This window comes from Tamandua tetradactyla, chromosome 23 (genome assembly GCF_023851605.1).
Source record: "Tamandua tetradactyla isolate mTamTet1 chromosome 23, mTamTet1.pri, whole genome shotgun sequence".
Classification (NCBI taxonomy): domain Eukaryota; kingdom Metazoa; phylum Chordata; class Mammalia; order Pilosa; family Myrmecophagidae; genus Tamandua; species Tamandua tetradactyla.
The window spans coordinates 16,260,261-16,277,429 of NC_135349.1; the positions used below are offsets into that span (position 1 = coordinate 16,260,261).

General features: G+C 45.7%; 1 protein-coding gene across 2 annotated transcripts in view; it reads left to right on the forward strand.

Annotated features, from left to right (window-relative positions):
* The window catches only part of GALNT17 (polypeptide N-acetylgalactosaminyltransferase 17), a 443,754-nt gene that overhangs the window by 410,629 nt on the left and 15,956 nt on the right, over positions 1–17,169 (forward strand). For both annotated transcript variants that reach the window (XM_077140206.1, XM_077140207.1), the window contains one exon: positions 5,737–5,832. In XM_077140206.1, the coding sequence (XP_076996321.1) occupies positions 5,737–5,832 (96 nt within the window). The remainder of the gene's footprint in view (positions 1–5,736; positions 5,833–17,169) is intronic.

Sequence of the window (17,169 nt, forward strand, 5' to 3'; positions counted from 1 at the left end):
TTTAAAAAGTTAAAATGAATTGACTTTCTCTTATTATAAATGCCATAAATATTCATTTCAGAATATTTTGAATAATGGCAACAAACATTTATTGGGTGATTTCTATGTGTGAGGCACTGTTTTAAGTGGTCTACGCATACTGGTTCACTCCACCTTCACCTTCTGAGGTGCTGGTAGTAGTAGTGTCCCTATTTTATTGGTAAGAAAGCTGAGACCCAGAGAAATTAAGTAACTTGCCTAAGATCACACATCTTAGAAGTTGTGAAGCCAGGAATGGATGTAGGCATTCTGATCTGGAAATAATGGGTACATCTAGATACATGTCCTTCTGTACTGTGTGTTTAGATGTGTAGGTGCGTGTGTGTATACATATATATACATTTTTTACAAAACCATACTGTCCATGTGTCTTATTATTTAAAATTTTACCTAATAGTACGCAGACAGTATTTTCTGGTGTCATTAAGTATTTTTCTGCAACATTAGTAATGGCTGCATATGATGGCATCTTTTGGTATTGCTGTGCTTTGCTTGAAAATTGGGAGATTTAAATAGTTTCTATTTTTACCATGCCATAAATGCCATTGCTGAGAACAACCTTATATGTAAGTCTCTGTTCATCTGCCTCATTACTTCCTTTGGTGCTTAATTTTGGACGTGCCCCAGTGGTGGCTCTGGGTCGCTGCAGAGGTGCAGCCTGTTGGCTCCAGCCTGAGTTTTTCTCCCCACGGCAGCCTAGGGCTCCCGTGACAGCCAGGCTGCAGCTAACAAGAGCTTTGAGTGTTTCCATTTTTTTTCTACAACTGTGAACTTTCCTCTTTTATACCCAATGCTTATATAGTTTTATAGGAAGTCAGTCAAGGCCAGGCTAAAGAATCTGACTGTGGGCTCAGTATCCTCATGGACTGAGCCTGGCTTCAGCAGCTCCCTCCTTGCAGGGGCAGTCTGTACGGTGGGTAAGAACGGGGGAAGACTCTGGGGCCAGCCTGCTGAGTTCAAATCTTAGTGGGCTATTATGGCTGTGCAGCCCCTCTCTCCTTCTGTTGCTTCGTCTATAAAATGGGAAAAATAAAAGTACTCCCTTCATAGGGTTGTTGTGTGGATTATGAGCTGCAGCTTATAGTTCTTAAAACTCTACCTGGTGCACAGCATTAGCTGTTAATGGGTTCTAACTGCCTTGTCTTTCCTTCTTCAAAATAAAAATGTGTCTTATTTTCCTGGCTATCAAAGAAAGATCACATATACAGGAGGCTTTGCAAAATGATGGGGAGTAAATGGATTATTCATAAGACAATGGGGAAAATTGCCTAGCTCAGTGGACAAGAAATCAATTTAGATTCTTCCGGCTCACCATATACCAAAATATATTTCAGATGGACTACAGCATTAACTGAAAGAAAAAATGAAACCATAAAAAAACCACAAGGAAATAGATATGAATCTGATTTCTGAATGGGGAGGGGCTCTCTAAGAAAGAGAGCCATTGAAGGAAATACAAAGGAAAAGTATGAGAGTTCTGAGCACGTAAATATTTTTATCAATATGTACATCAACTGAACAAAGAAATAATATACCAAACTGGAAATATGTTTACCATAAATACTGCAGATAAATGGATAATACTATTAATATATGATGAGCTCTGCAAATTTGTTTAGATTTTTAAAAAAACATCAACAACAATAAAATCTGAAAAGAAAAATAGGCAAAGTACAAGGGAAGACTGTTTTACAAAAGAAAAACACAAATGGTTGAGAAATCAATGAAAGTGTTAAATTGATTTTTATTTTTATTTTTTGGCATAGGCAGGCACCAGGAATCGAACCCGGGTCTCCGGCATGGCCGGCGAGAACTCTGCCTGCTGAGCCACCATGGCCCTCCCTAAACTGATTGTATAAGCAAATACAAGTGCCTTGTTTTCTCCCTTCCAAATGAACAAATTCGTTTTTGGAACATAGGTTGGTTCTTTGATGGCAAGGTCTTGGTAATGTGAAAAGCCTCATACCCTCTGCTGAGAATGCAAATTGAAAAAAGCTTTTTAAAAAGCAATTTGAGGGTGGGCCACGGTGGTTCAGCAGGCAGAGAGCTCACCTGCCATGCTGGAGACCCTGGTTCGATTCCTGGTGCCTGCCCATGCAAAAAAATAAATAAAATAAAAGACTTAATGATAGTCATACTTTCATCTCCACTCTTATCCTAAGCAAATATTTTTAAATGGGGAAAAGATTTAAGAGTAATATAGTTCATCTCAGTGATTTTTGGGGGGTGAAAACAGCAAATTTTTAAAAATTTAACTTGAAGGGAAATGCTTAGTTAATATAATTTTATATTCATGGTTTGAAATATTTTGCAACCATTACAAAAGGTGTTATAAGAGTTAAATGACATTAAAAAAATTACTGACAATGTAATGCTTAAGAGAAGGAGGTCAGGATTATAAAACTGCATTAGCTTCTATTTTAGGCTGGGTGCAAGCGAGAAAACAACACGGGGGAATGGAGATCATGGCTATAGTTAGCTCTCGGTAGTGGGAGGACAAGTAGTTTTGTGGGGGTTCTTGTTCCCTCTTCCCAACTCTTGCTAACATTTGTGTCATCATTTTATAATTAGGATAAAAAAAAAAGGGATATGTTAGATAATGGCCAGGGCTGCTGCGTGCAGTTCCACAGGTTGTGCACTGCACAACTCCAGCGGCTGCCATTCGCAATAACCTCACTGTGCAAATGATATCCCTGGAGCTGCGCAGAGGGCTGGCCTTGGAGGTAACATAGAGAGCAGGCCTAATTTTTGGAAGGTGGGGGTGGCCTTTTGTTTTTGAAAATTTTCTTATCTTTTTAAAACAATGCATTCAATACATATACTCTATAAAAGCATATAAAAAAGGGAAGGAGGGCGGGCCACGGTGGCTCAGCGGGCAAAGTGCTTGCCTGCTATGCCGGAGGACCTCGGTTCGATTCCCGGCCCCAGCCCATGTAACAAAAAACGGAAAAACAAAATACAATAAAACAAGAAAATGTTTAAAGATGTTTCCCTTTCTTCCTTCCTTCCTTCCTTCTATCCTTCCTTCCTTCTCTCTGTCTTTCCTTTAAAAAAAAAAAAAAAAGGGAAGGAAACTTACTCTAAATCCCAATTCTCAGATGCAACCAATGTTAACATTTTAGGGCATTTGCAGCATTTGCTTCTCTTCCTTCTTCTCTACCTGCTTGGGGGTATCTACTTGTGCGCGCGCGCGCACACACACACACACACACACACACACACACACACACACACACACAGGGTCTGTATCCTTTGTTCTTCACTTACAATTTTATTTGAGAGCTTTTTCCTGTACCAATCAATATTTCCTGTATCAATGAACATTTTATGCTCCTTACTCTTTCCTAATTTTTGCTTAGTTTGTTGTTTTTGGCTTTCAAAAACCTTTCCAGTCATGTGAATTGTATATGTAATTACATTATGGTTAACTCCAATTTTTTAAAAATTATTAACCTTTGAGCCTCTAATTATTAAAATTAAAGATCAAGTGGTATATAATATAAAAACTTTAACACACTTTTTCCCTGACCCCTTCATCAGCTTTCCAGTCTTTGTTAATGCTACCTGGAATTCTGGACATGCATATTATTATATGTTATTTTTATTTTATTTACATTTTATATCTTCCTTAAAAAATAACTTTTTAATCAAATTCAGTTTGGTAACAAAATTCAACATTACTCAGACAACTTGATTTTAATGCTCACTGCCACTAACTCTTTTCACCACAATATCTTTTTCTTTAATTTTTTTTCGGGGGTGGTGCATGATTGGGTAATCGAACCCGGGTCTTCCACATGAAGGGCGAGCATTCCACCACTGAACTTTCTTTCATTTTTAATTTGTGGTTATTTATATTAGCTGGAATATGTCTTCAGATAATTTTTAAAGAAAGATATGTGAATGCTGTATGTACTAACTCTTAAAATATATGAAATGTTACCTTTCCATATGAAAAAGCTCTTTATTGTGTACAGGAGTGTTGGACCACAGGACTGTTCTGCCCAAATTCTGTGGTCAGCCCATGCTGCTCTTGTGACCTGAACTCTACTTCACTCCTACTCACCCTTTTTTTACTTTAGACTTTAATCTGCTGTGAAATATAATGCACATGACGGCATATATCCAGCACCACGCCAGGCACTTCTCTGACCCTCAGTAGCGTTTATTAAATTCCTGAATGATAGATTTGATTACATAAACATTAGAAACAAATGTAGAAACCTGGCATTCCAGAATCATTCTTTGAAGAACTATTGCCGTAAAAGAATTAACATATTTAATATATAAAGAGCTCTTACAAATCTATAATAAAACCACTTAAAAAGATCCCAATGGGGAAAAGGGAAATGAACATAAACAGATAATTCTCAAAAAGGGAAATAATAGCTAAAATTGAAATAAACGCAATTTATAAAAACAAGGTATCTGTCTTCACCTAGATAATATTTTTAGATGGTGAAGCTCAGGACTCATAAGTGTGTACAGACCTTCGGGATGGGAATATTAATTAGTTCATAGCATCCGGGAAGCTGGGCTGCATGTTTGAAGAACCGTGAGGTGTTGCCTGTACACCTTGACACTATGATCCCAGTTCTGGAATTCTGTTCTTAAGAAAATAATCTGAAATGTGAGCAAAATCCCTACACAAAATCTTCTCGTACACAGCCAAAATTGGAAAAATCAAACTGTCAAAGACTGGGCGGGGGGGGGGGATTAACTGTATGGAAGGACTGAACCAATTTTTATTTTCTTCTATATTTTCCAAAATGTCTCAATGAAATGGTGTTACTTTTATAATCTTAAAAAAGAAAGTCCTTAAAAAATACACTCACTTGTCTTCTCCTAGACCCAGTTTTGGTTGCCTGGCCAGGAAAGTCACTCAGCAGAGTGCCCTTTGGCTCTCTTGGGGATTTATCCTGTGTTAGTTTGGTTTCCATGGAGACTGTACATCCAGAGGGGGCAGAGTATACATGGGGAAGACCACGTGGGCTGGTCCCCATATTCTCTGGGCTTGGAGGGCATTGGATGGGGCGGACCTCAACATGGAATCGCAGTACGCCTGACGTCCAGATTAGATTGTCAGTACACACAGAGAGACATGCCTCCATTTAGGGCTTTGTTTGGGGGACTTTTGTGTGTTTCCTTCACAAATGCATTCCAAGCGCCCGTGCTGATGCCTGGCACAGTGTAGGCAATCAGCCAATATTTTCTGACCATCTAAACAAATGTAGCAAGAGCGAGACTTATGTTGGCTTTTTGGACTATTGCCTTCCATGCCTCTGTGCCAGGAATGTCCTGAGAAACTGCCTGTGATTCCCAGGGCTGTTAAACCCAGAGTTGGTGCCAAGGCCTGCTTAGGATTCATCCATCCCTCTCAGGCCCCACTCTGACCGAGGCATCTTCCAATCCAACACCTGGGTAACCAGTCCTGTGTCCAAAATTCCCCAAGACATTCTTTTGTGCTGGGGATGGGGGGGAGGGGCAGCGTGGGTAGGGATCAAGTCTCCCAGGACCTGGGAGGGGGTCTAGAGCCCAGGCACTCACAGGAGGACTTCGACTCTCTTGCTAAAGCCTTAGTCTTCACTTGAGAGGTTCCCATCGTGAAGTCGGACCCAGCGCATGATGGGACTGTGGTTGGGAGATGGCTCTCCGCCAGATGGGCTCTGATCAGCACTGTCTAACCTATTCCTGCAGCTTCGCAACAACAAGGCAAAAGACGTCTGCCTGGACCAGGGGCCACTGGAGAACCACACAGCCATACTGTACCCGTGCCACGGCTGGGGACCGCAGGTAGGAGCCCATCTAAGCTGGAAAGGGGCAAAACCACCAACTCACAGGGGCCTTGGGAGACTTCTGGAAACTTCTGTTGCCAACTACTTTGGTAGTTGTTTACCTATTCCGTTTTGAGGAGAAGGTGGGGGGATTTATGCTTGTTTCTCTAAAGAAACTAGGAAAAAGTTCCCTAACTGCTTGCATCAGCACAAATATTAAAGAGGCCAGTGTGTACTTTTCATACTGAAAGGGAAATGTGAATGAAGTTTAGAGTCATTGACATTACACAGGGACATATCACACATACATGTGTTTCTATTAAAGCCTACAACTCTGTTCTAGTTTTCTAGCTGCCGGAATGCAACGCACCAGAGACAGATTGGCTTTTAATAAAAGGGGATTTATTTCATTAGTTCTTCAGAGGAAAGGCAGGTAACTTTCAACTGAGGTTCTTTCTTACGTGGGAAGGCACAGGGTGAGCTCTGTTGGCCTTCTCTCCAGGCCTTTGGGTTCCAACAACTTTCCCTGGGGTGATTTCTTTCTTCATCTCCAAAGACCTGGGCTGAGCTGCGAGTGCTGAGATGAGGTATGCTGAGCTGCTTGGGCTGTGCTACATTGAGCTCTCTCATGTAAGCACCAGCCAATTAAATCAAACATCATTCATTGCAGCAGGCATGCCTCCTAACCGACTGCAGATGTAATAAGCAGCCAATGAGGTTCACGTACCATTGGCTCATGTCCACAGCAATAGAACTAGGCACCTTCACCTGGCCAAGTTGACAACTGAATCTAACTACCACAGACTCCAAACAAATAACTAGCAGGTTCTTTCATGAGAACCTGATTGCCCCACGTCCACCCTGCAAGGCCATTGCTGGTCTGGTGGGATGTATGACCTTGAATGAGTGCTGACACGAGAGCAAAGTGCTGACCGGGAAGGGGGAAAGTACTTGCAGTAACATTTCAAAGAACACACATGTTATCTGGTCTCTCAGAACACACAAGAAAACTAGACAAGGGTGAAATGACTACCCAAGAAAGTCAAAACCAAGCCTTGATAACTGAATTGCCTTTGAAAACTTAGTGCCAGCCAACAGCATGTTTGCATGGATGTATGTGTGTGTGTGTGTGTGTGTGTGTGTGTATCTGTGCATGTGTGTTTGCACAAAGAGAGCAGAAGAACTCTCTTTCTCTAAGACTGGGAGAAAATACACTGAAAAAAATGTCACTAGACCTGACATTCATAAAAATTTAAAACATCAGTATGTCAACCAATAGTAATAAAAGACGAGCTGTACACTAGGAAAACATTCAATTCCAGCAGAGCACTGGACAGCTGGTTCTAAGCCAGACTCACAGATGGTCAGATAACCTTCTCTCTCTGAATCTCAGTTTGTTCATTTGTAAGAGGAAGAACGAGACAAGATGCCATCAGGCTCCCTTCGGTTTCTCTCATGTTCTGTGAATACACACCCCCACATGCAAACTCACATTCATCGATCACATGCACTCACATGTGCACTCGTAAAGCCTCTGGGATTTTCTCAGCACATAGCAGTTTTGCTTTCCCATCTGGTCAATATCGGGAAAGAGAGTCAAATTCCCACTGCCTTCCCCACAGGTGATCTCACAGTCCAGACCTCCCTTCAGTGTGTCTCAGCCTGACACTTCCTCCAAAGGTGGATGAATAATGCCAGGCAGCTGGCTGGTCACATCGTGAATCTTTTGATCCTTGTTGTGTCTCTGGGAGGTTGGCAGGCAGTATGAGGAAACAGACACATAGAGAAGCAAGTGGCCATGAATGGAGCAAAATAAGATCTAGGCCCCCCAGTGCAGCCAAATTCTTAAATCAAAACCATTTAATTCAGTAGGTATCCAGGTGGTTCTACCCTCTGCCTGGAATTGACTTAAAAGTGCTTACAGGAAGTGAATGAAGGACAGGGAAACTCTAGACCTGCTCCTTTTCTGGAAGGTTCTTAATCGGAAAGCAGGGCATGCAATATTTCATAAAGATCTTGAGTGTTTTCATCTACTCCTTCATGCATTCACTCAATACCTGCTTCTTGATCACCCATGGTAGAGGCTAGTTTCAATCGTGTACACCTGAGTGGGAATGACAAGCAAAGAGGCAGGCATCCTCCAGCAGGAAGTGTGGGAGGAGCCCTGCAGTCCAGGGTGCTTAGGAGAGGGAAGGCGGCCAAGTTTGGCTGGGGCTTACAATGCAAAAAAGGAAGTACTTCAAGAGAAGGCTGAAGAGAGTGAGACAAGCAGCAGGCCTGAGAGGGCATGAGAAAGCCTTGCTCTGAGACTTTGGTTCTCACATTTCAGGTGCAGCTACATCACCTGGAGGGTCTGTGAGAGACCACTCCTGGGGTGTCTGACTCGGTAGGTCTGGGGTGAGGTCTGAGAATCTGCCTCTCCAGCAAGTTCCCAAGTGATGCTGAGGCTGCCGGTTCAAGGAGTTGGGGACTTAATTCTGAGGCCACCGGAGACCCCCTGACGGGGCCACATCAAGGGGAATAGGTTTAGAGGAGTTCTGACAGCCAGTCCCGGGAGGATGCAGAGAGGGATGGATGCTGTGAAGACTTCCTGGTCTCTGGCCCCTAATGATACCCAGTTTTCCCCTCCCAGGGACTAAAGTATTCCAGAAGCTTGGGTCACATGGGAAGAACAGGGGTGGAGACCTGATGGGGACAGACAGGTCTGCAAATCTAAGAGGCCACATCTTGGGATAAGCTGATGAAGAGCCACAGTCCATCCCAACCAGTCTTCAGGCTAGAGGGGGAGATGGAGCAGCGACGCACCACGCCTGGAGGCCCGGAAGAGGGGAGACTCGGAAGGTGGAAGGAGGGCTCAGTACATGCCCGTACCACAAAGGGCCCGTCTTCCTGGGGAGCCCACAGCAGGGCCTGGACACTGAGCCTGGGGGGTTTCCTCTTTAAAGTCCAGTTGCTAGACGTGACTATCGTTTTGGTAAATGCCAAGAGTAGCTTTTAGAAGAAAACTTAACTCCCAGCCTTCTTAATCTTTGAAGCAAGAAACATTTAAAGTACTTGTTGACTCTAATGGAATCATGACAAATCCATTTGCTATTTCCCTAATCAAAAATGGACATGGGGAAATTAACTTCTCCCATGAGTGAGAAAGAGTTTATAAAGGGATAATGATAAAGTTTCCAGAAATGTAGGGCTTCCCCATGTGGATCTAAGCACCCCGTTTTTGGCTCAGGTATTTCAGGGGAAGGTTTTCTAAGTCACTCAGCAAACTCTTGGCACAACCTGAGGGCCAGGACATTAGGGCAGCTGTATTGTCTTCTGTGTCGCTGTGGCCACCTCCTCCCAGTGTTTCCTTCCTTCCCGTCTCTTCTGGCTACCCAAGACACCCCTCCAAAGCCCTTGTGCTGCCCACATCTCCAAACACAGTCTGGGGCAGGCTCCTGTGACCTTGACCTTCCTCACCCCTTCTGTCCAGGGCCTTTATTTCTCTTGCATCCCCCCCACCAAAGGTCCCTCCAGACACCCGCTAAAGAGATCCAGCAAGAATGACCTAATGGTGTCCACCTCCCAGAGAGCATGGGAGGGACCCCATGAAGATGACCACCTGTTTACTTCCACCAAGCCAGAGCCAGACACAGTTTTCCTTTCCTACCGGGAGGTCAGTGAGCATCCACAGCAGGGTGCCTTGGCCTTTCTTGGGAACTATCTGGAATTCACCTTTCAACCTTTCACCAATTGCACCTACAGGCAGAACTTTTCCAAATGAATGCTCCTGCTATTTTTAGTTGCTCATGGGATGAACACCCAGTTAGGCTATTCCTCCCCCACCCCAGCCCCCATACCCACACACCTCTAAGATGCACCTGTAAGTGGGCCAGAGTTGCTCTCCATCAGCTGGGTTTTTAAAAGAGCAAATCTAATGTTATTTTCTGTTCTGCCCAATGTTCTGAATGAAAGCCTTAGCGTTGCCTTCCAGCTGCCAGGCTGGCCCTCCCCTCCTTCATCAAGGATGCCACCAAGATTTCCAAATGCTGCCTCCTGCACACAGAGGGGGCTCTCTTTCCCCACCTGGCCCATGCCTCGGGGTCTTTCTGAACCACTTCATCAAATGCTGTGGGCAAACAGAGCGACTCTGAATCAAAGCTCTCCGATCAAGGCGACTCCCAGAAGAAGGAATTGGTGTTCCACAGGCATTATTAGCTTAATTAATGGACTCTATGTTGTAATTTATTATCAAGCAGCAATTAAGCAGAGATAAAAATGGGAACCGAGGAGGGTAATTTCCTGTCTTGCAACATGTGCTTGTCAACAAGATGGAAACAGTTCCCGGTCACTGAGAGAGCCCGCTCCCTCTGAAGTGTCTATCGGCATTCTGGTTCTAAGCATTATTTTTGTCTGGCTTCTGATTTGGACTAGACAAACAGCCGCCTCTTCCCTTAGCCTAAATTTTGTTGAGTCATGGAATGCCAAGAATGCGGCAGCAGCCATTGGTGTCAGCTCGAACCGCTTCAGAGCAGGGGCCTTGGAGGCTAAGGACCCGGGCCATGTGGTACCAAGCCGATTTCTGCTGTGGCCAAGGTCCAAGTCCTCGTGGGTCCCCAAGCTGGAGCAGTCATCACAGATGCCACCACTTGGGAGGCACTGGTCGGTCAGGGGGAAAGGGGGGGGGGGGGTGGGCAGCACTGGCCCCCGTGACCTCTCAGGCTCTGGTGTCTTCCTCCACCTTTGACTCCTCCAAGGCCGACTGCTCTCCCGGGCCCAGGACTGCTGAGCCTCAGCCCGAGGCCACAGCCCACAGGGGCCAGTGGTCCACAGCGACATGTTCTGGTCCCTGAGGTCAGCCCTGAGCTGTCTGGGCAGGGCCAGTTTCTAGGTTAAGTTGAGTCTCTAATGATACTTCCCGTTTCTCTTTTATAATGATTGTTTCTATTAGAGAAGTTGTGGTTTTACAGAACAATCATGCATTTAAAAAAAAAGAGAGGCTTCCCATAGACCATCCCTGTTACTAATGCCTTGCATTGGTGTGGTACATGTGTTACGATTGAGGAAAGAACATTTTTATAACTGGGATCATAGTTAGAGAACGTGGATTAACCCAGGCTTCACCATTTGTGCTGTGCCGTTCCATGGATTTTTTTTTTTTAATTCTAGTGTCATTTCCCTTTTTAGTAGTAACATATTTAATCCTCCGAAATCCTGTGTCAGGTTGGTAGTAAACCACCCCCCCCCACCAAACAAACAACAACACTCCCCCACCTCACCCCCGCCCCCACCTTTACCTGAGATCATTGCAATTCAGGTAGAAAAGTGACAACTCTTAAGTTCTCACGGGGAAGACATGCAACGCCCATTTTCAAACTGAAGCCTTGTGTCTGTCTCCTCACCTTGGATTCTCTGCAGTGCCATCTGGTTGAATTCCGGGAAGCATCCCCCAGTCCTTGGGCCCCCCAGTACTGTCTAGCCCACAGCAAGGCATGGGAGGTCTTGAAGCCAGCGTAGAGGAAGTTCCAGGCAAGTGGAATGGAAGGGGCAGTGAGCAGAAGGCACGGCCCGGGGAGGTGAGGCAGGGCTGAAACGATGGTTCAGGGCATGGGGAACCCCGAGTGCGGCCCAAGGGCGGGGCTTCCCACTCGCGACTCCGGGGTGTTCCCGGGCCCTGTGGACCTCCTGGGTCTTGCCACAGCATTCCTGAGTCCCACCCAGACCTACTGAATCCGAATCATGGCGATCAGCCTGTTACAAGCACTTCGGGGCGCTTTCTTCCTCTCAACAAACACTTCATGACCGCCATATGGACAAGGCTCTCCGTTAAAGGGACTGTCCTGGTTGCACAGCACAGGCCTGTTGTTCCCGGCTTGGTTAGTTTTAATTTATAGCACTTGATTTGATGCAACTGGCTTTCATTTTTAAGATGAGTCACTCTTTATAATGTATAGTTTCCCCCATTTCGAAGACATATACATATAGTCATGCAACCACACACAATCAAGAAAGTGAGCGGTCGCCCCCCCTCCCCCCCGCAACTCCCTCAAGCCCCTCTGTAGTTAGCCCTTGCCTCCACCCACAGGTACTTTAATGCACATGGAAGCTGAGGGCCAGCCCAGGTGGGATGTCAGGGGACCCATGTTCGTACCTGGACATTGCCAAACGCGTCCCTAAAGGGTGCTGGCAAAGAGACAGCCTCCCAGCTGGCGCAGCTTCGAGCTGGGCAGCTGGTTGTTCATTTTGCTTGGGGTGCGGTTATATACTGCAGGGACTGGGGCCAGTGGGGGGTGCCCGGCAGAAGGGAGACGCTGGACTCGCCCCCCCCACTCCCCTGTTCCTCACCTCGAGGAGAGGGGCCTCATGCCTGCGGTGCCTGCACCCGAGCGCCACTGGCGGCGTGGCCAACAAGAGGGCAGGACCCACACGGCCACCAGCTGGAGCAGCGATTAGTCACACGGAAGAGGCGGAGCGAAGTCAGCCTCACTGGTCCCCTCGGCCAGCTGCTCGGGTCCGTGGCCAATGCCCGGAGCCGGGCTGCGCGCTGCGCCATGGTGGATTGACACGGCTTCCCACGCGCCAACAGCGGAGTGAGCGTCAGGGCTGGGCCGCGTGCCACCCAACCCGGACCCTTTGGGCAGGGTGGCTCCTGGGCGTGTTTCCCTGACCTGGCGCAAAAGCCTCAGGCCCCTATCTGCTGAGGGCCCGGGCTTTCCCCTAAGGCGGCGCTGGGAGAATGGAGTGAGCACGCTCTCCTTCGCGGTGCCAAGAACCAGGCGGTGGCAGCCGGTCCCAAGCCCCGGGGTTTCTGTGTGGGTCTCAGGGAAAGGTGGCAGCAGCGCTCGGTCAGTGCCCTGCGGCAGGGTGGCTGGATGCCGTGGGACTTGGAAGGAACGTGATGGGAAAATTGGTGACAAGGAGGTATGGGGAAGAGAGATGGGCATAGATCTTTCTGGTTGGGTGAAAAAATGGGAAGATCCTCCTGCCCCAAGGGTGAGCTTTGGCGGAGGAGCATCTTATTGATCAGGTGGGTAGGACAGCCCCTATTGAGGACACCAGTGGGTGACTCCCCCCAGCTAGTGCGCTGTGGGCCCCTCACCGAGCTGAGACCGCAGCGCCTCCCAGCAGCCGGTGCCAGGGTGGGCTCTGGTCAGCAAGGGCTTGGGAAGAAGTTGCCCCAGGGACGTCGGCAAGTACTCTGCAACAGCTTCTGCAAAACAAGGGCCTCCTTAAGGCCAGGGCAGTGCGGGGGGTGGGGAAGAACGAGGTGGGGTAGGGCCTGAGTCCCTGTTCCAGGGTGTCTTTTGTCCCGAGGACCTCTTGGTCCAGTGGATTCAGGGAAGGGTATCCAGACGTCGCCCCTCTGTTTTGTCGCCCCGTCCATGTGCTGGACTCTCCCTCTCCTTTCCTTTTTGAGCAGCTCACATTCCTTCATCAGTTAATTCATCTCTAGAGTGACAGATGAGAATTCTTTTATCTCATAATTAAATTTAATCTGATCTTGGACTCATTCTTCGATGGCTTCATCTTTTAAGTGATACATCATCCAAATGCCTTGTCATTATGATGCATTGTGCCAATAAGGCGCTCGTGCCCCTCTGGAGTGACAGGGCTCCAGTGAAGCATTAGCATGCGGAAGGCATCAGAAGCCGCAGAAAACACAGAAATTAAGGACATTCAGCAACCCTTTGGCTTGCCATCAAGTGTTGGGACTTAAGGGTCGGGACCATTGAGAACAAATTGGAGTTCACACCCCAGGAAAGATGGCCTTGGGACAAAGGCAGGCCTCTGTTCTGGGAAAGCGTCTCCCACCGTGTGGTGAGAAGCAAACCCAGGAAGCGCCTTCGCTCACCAGGGGGCCAGATTCCTGCAGAGCACCCAGAGGCGAGGTCAAAGCAGGGCAGCCTTTGACCAAGGGGGAAACAGCAATGGGGACTGAAGGCTGATACTTTTTTTCTGCTAAGGAAAGCCAAAGATGCACGCGCAAAAGAGAGAGAGGAGACAGAAAGCAGGAGAGAAAATACAGATGTCATTTTATACATCTGAAATTCGATTCTGTAGAGGTTCTATACTGTTCATTTTCATTCCCCATCTCTTATGCAATATTAAAAAAAACCTCTGCATTTCAGTGCGACACCTATAAATTCATTTTGCCTCATTGCAGATAGTGAAAATATTAAGAGCCTTTTTCTGTTTCTCTGACTCATCTTCTCGAAATATTCAAAGCTTTTCTGGTTTTATTACTTAAGGGGTAGCAAGCTCCCACCTCCCATGCCCTGCCTCCAACGCAGCGGCTGTGCAGCCCTGGTACCTTCTGCCTGCATCCAATTTTCAGGTCTCCTCGGAGAGCAGCTTTACTCTGTTTCATTTCCCTAGATTTTTCCAGGCTTGGGGAGACCCAGACCTCTTTCTCTACCATCTGCTTTGCATCTCTTTTCTATTTCCAATCCCCAGTTCCCTTTTTCTAATTATCCCTGATAAGTGAGTCTCACAGTTCACCTACAGCAAACCGGGATGCTTGATTTCCTGAACCGTGTACACAAGTAAATATTCACTCACATTTGATTTGGCCTTAAGGGGGACTCAAGGGTGTGGAGGAATTACTGTGCAATTTCTTTCTTGCCAGAAGTGAACTGATGAGCTATTCTTTCCAGAAAATCAGAATTGCAATCATAAATTGTTTTCCAACATAGATTCTTAGTTTAAAGTTTTAGATCTCCTTAGAAGTTTTCTTCAGACACAAAAAGGGATCCAGGAAGGTTTTGTGTTCATGTAAGGCTTGGAGTAAGGAACTCAGATTGCAGGTACACTGGCACCCACAATTTCAGTGGAACCTCCCTACTTGCCTGCAGCTGGTAAATTCAACTGACAATGGAGGGCACTGCTAACGTTTTCTTCTTTTTTGCTAAAGAAGCAATAGCGTTCCAGAGAGTTTAGAAAATGCGTATTTAAATCACCCATTATCCCACCACTGTAAAACAAGGATTATCATTTCTAAGGCTGACTTTCAGCTTCTTTTTTTAAAATTTTTTGCACAGAAATATGTTGGTTTCTTAGGTTGTTTTCATATCACTGAATTAATAAAGAAGCAGCATAGCTGCTTCTGAAGGACAAGAAAGGGGAAGGTGAAGCCTCTTGGTGAAAAGGCAGCAAATGTCTTGCACTATGAGGTTCAACAGAGCAAGTGGAGAACACTGGAATAAGCTCATCCCATGACTTTTTCATTCAATCGGAGGGTTTTGATTTCTCTTTGAAACGGTGATGAGTGTCTGTCGAATGGTTGTTTTCAAAGATGCTTGTTTTGAAATTGAGAGTGACTGAGAACACGGCTAATCAGAATTAAAAGCAGATCCTGAAGAGTTGGCTGGAGGAGTTTAAACCATTGGCATAAGATGTCAGCGCCTCAAGAGTCTAAGTCTCCATCAGAGGAGGCTAGAAGACTAGATGTGGGTGGGAGATGTCTTAGGCTGATCTTGTTATACAACCTGCCTGACTCAGGAGCTAAAGGGGTTGTGCAGAGTGCCATGGAGGAAGGTTCTGTGGGATGAGTTGCTGGGATTCCACCTATTTGGAGACGACGGTGGACACCATGTGCAGAGAACACTGGTTGTAGGGCAGTGGGAAGGTCTTCTTCAAGCCACTCTGTGATGTTGTTGTCTGTGCTTGCTGGAAGTGCACAGTGCTGCACACGTGTTCTCTTCATGCCTTCCTTTATGCAGCTGTATCATAAAGGGTGAGCCCTGCTTGATACTGCTCCTAAAATTTTGTTCATTTTCTGTGAAATTTCCAGAGGCCCTGAGTATGTAGACCCTCCATGGAGATGTGTATGTCAGTCAGCCAATTACTGAAGATGAGTCACAAGAAATATGAGCAAGGACATGGTTTCTAGTCAGCTCAGCCTCAGTATCCATCCGAGTGTTCTAGATACTTTATCATGCCATGCATGGTTGAAGATGGGGCTTCTAAAATCCTGCCAAGCTGACCAAGGAATTGGTCACAGCCATACATGGCTGGTGAAAGCGTTTGGTCCCTGCATCTTAGTGAGATGGGAAAGACACTTCACACATATCCTGCCTCAGCGTTAATTCTTTCATGATGATACTAAGAGGTGTTACATTTCTATGTGTTCTTGCATCCAATAGGAGTTCCCAATCATACCGTATGCCTACCTTATTCCATAGATCTCATTACGTACTGCCAAAAGATCATTCTCTGTAAGAGAAAAGCTTATGAGGAATGAGAATGGAAAGCACTATATTTTATTGAGCCAGTCATTGTAATAGATGCTTTAGATTTATAATTTTATTTAACCAACGTAACCTACCCATCAGGTGGGTATCCATTCCTGCTTTACAAATAGAAAAGTTGTGCCATGTTGAGGTCAATTGACCTATTCAAGTTGATAGAAGTTGTAAAGTTAAAGTCAAGCCAAAGTACAGATTCTAGGAGCTTACTGGAAAGGACACAAGGCAGTGGGAACTCTTAGCTTCTATCAAAAGGGGGGATCTTCAGGAGTGCTGAGAGTTGACCTCACCAGCACTGAATGTGGCTAACTTCAGTGGCTTTAAAAGGTAGCAGGTCTCCAGCTGAGGACAGTAGCTCTGCCCTACTGCAAATATCTTTGAGGTTGTCCCAAGAGCTAGTTGATGGGATGGGAAAGACACCACTCATCTTCACTCCTTGCATCTGCAATGCATGCTTATGTTAATGGCTCTGAGAACTCTTTCAGTAAGTAAAACCTGTTTAACTTGAGCTTAATGTTTCCTTCATTTATTTGAATGCAGAACCCCTTGTTTCATATAACACCTATAAATAGCTTGTGGAGCTAGTGTTCTGCAAAGGCATGTTGGGAATTGCTGGTCTAGATTAGTCTTTACTTAGTCCTCGTGAGTCCATTGGCTGACTCATGAGTCAGACCATGTGGGTTCGTATCCCAGCTCTACTGCTTATTCGTTGTGACCTTGAGCAAGATATTAAGCCCCTTGTACTCCAGTTTCCTTCTTGGTAACATGAAGATAATGAATACTGTCTAAGCTAGAGAAGTGTGATGTCCGTTAAATTAGTTATTAAATGAAATGTATTTAGATAAGGGCCTTGGCACATAACAATGTAAGAAAAGTTGTTCACAGTGATGACAATGAGGTCTCAGAAAACCTTTAATCTTGCAAGAAAAATTCAATTATATACACAAGATTCTACTTCTGAGACAATAAAAAATCCAAATAGCAAAATGGCTTGACCCCAGCTGTGAAAACTTTGAATACCTCCAGGTATTTTGAGTACCTCAAGTTCTCATGTGGGAAATGGGGAGATTACCTAGTGACTACAGCTCTTTCCAACGCTCACATTCTATAAAACATGGCATTTCCAGAATTCG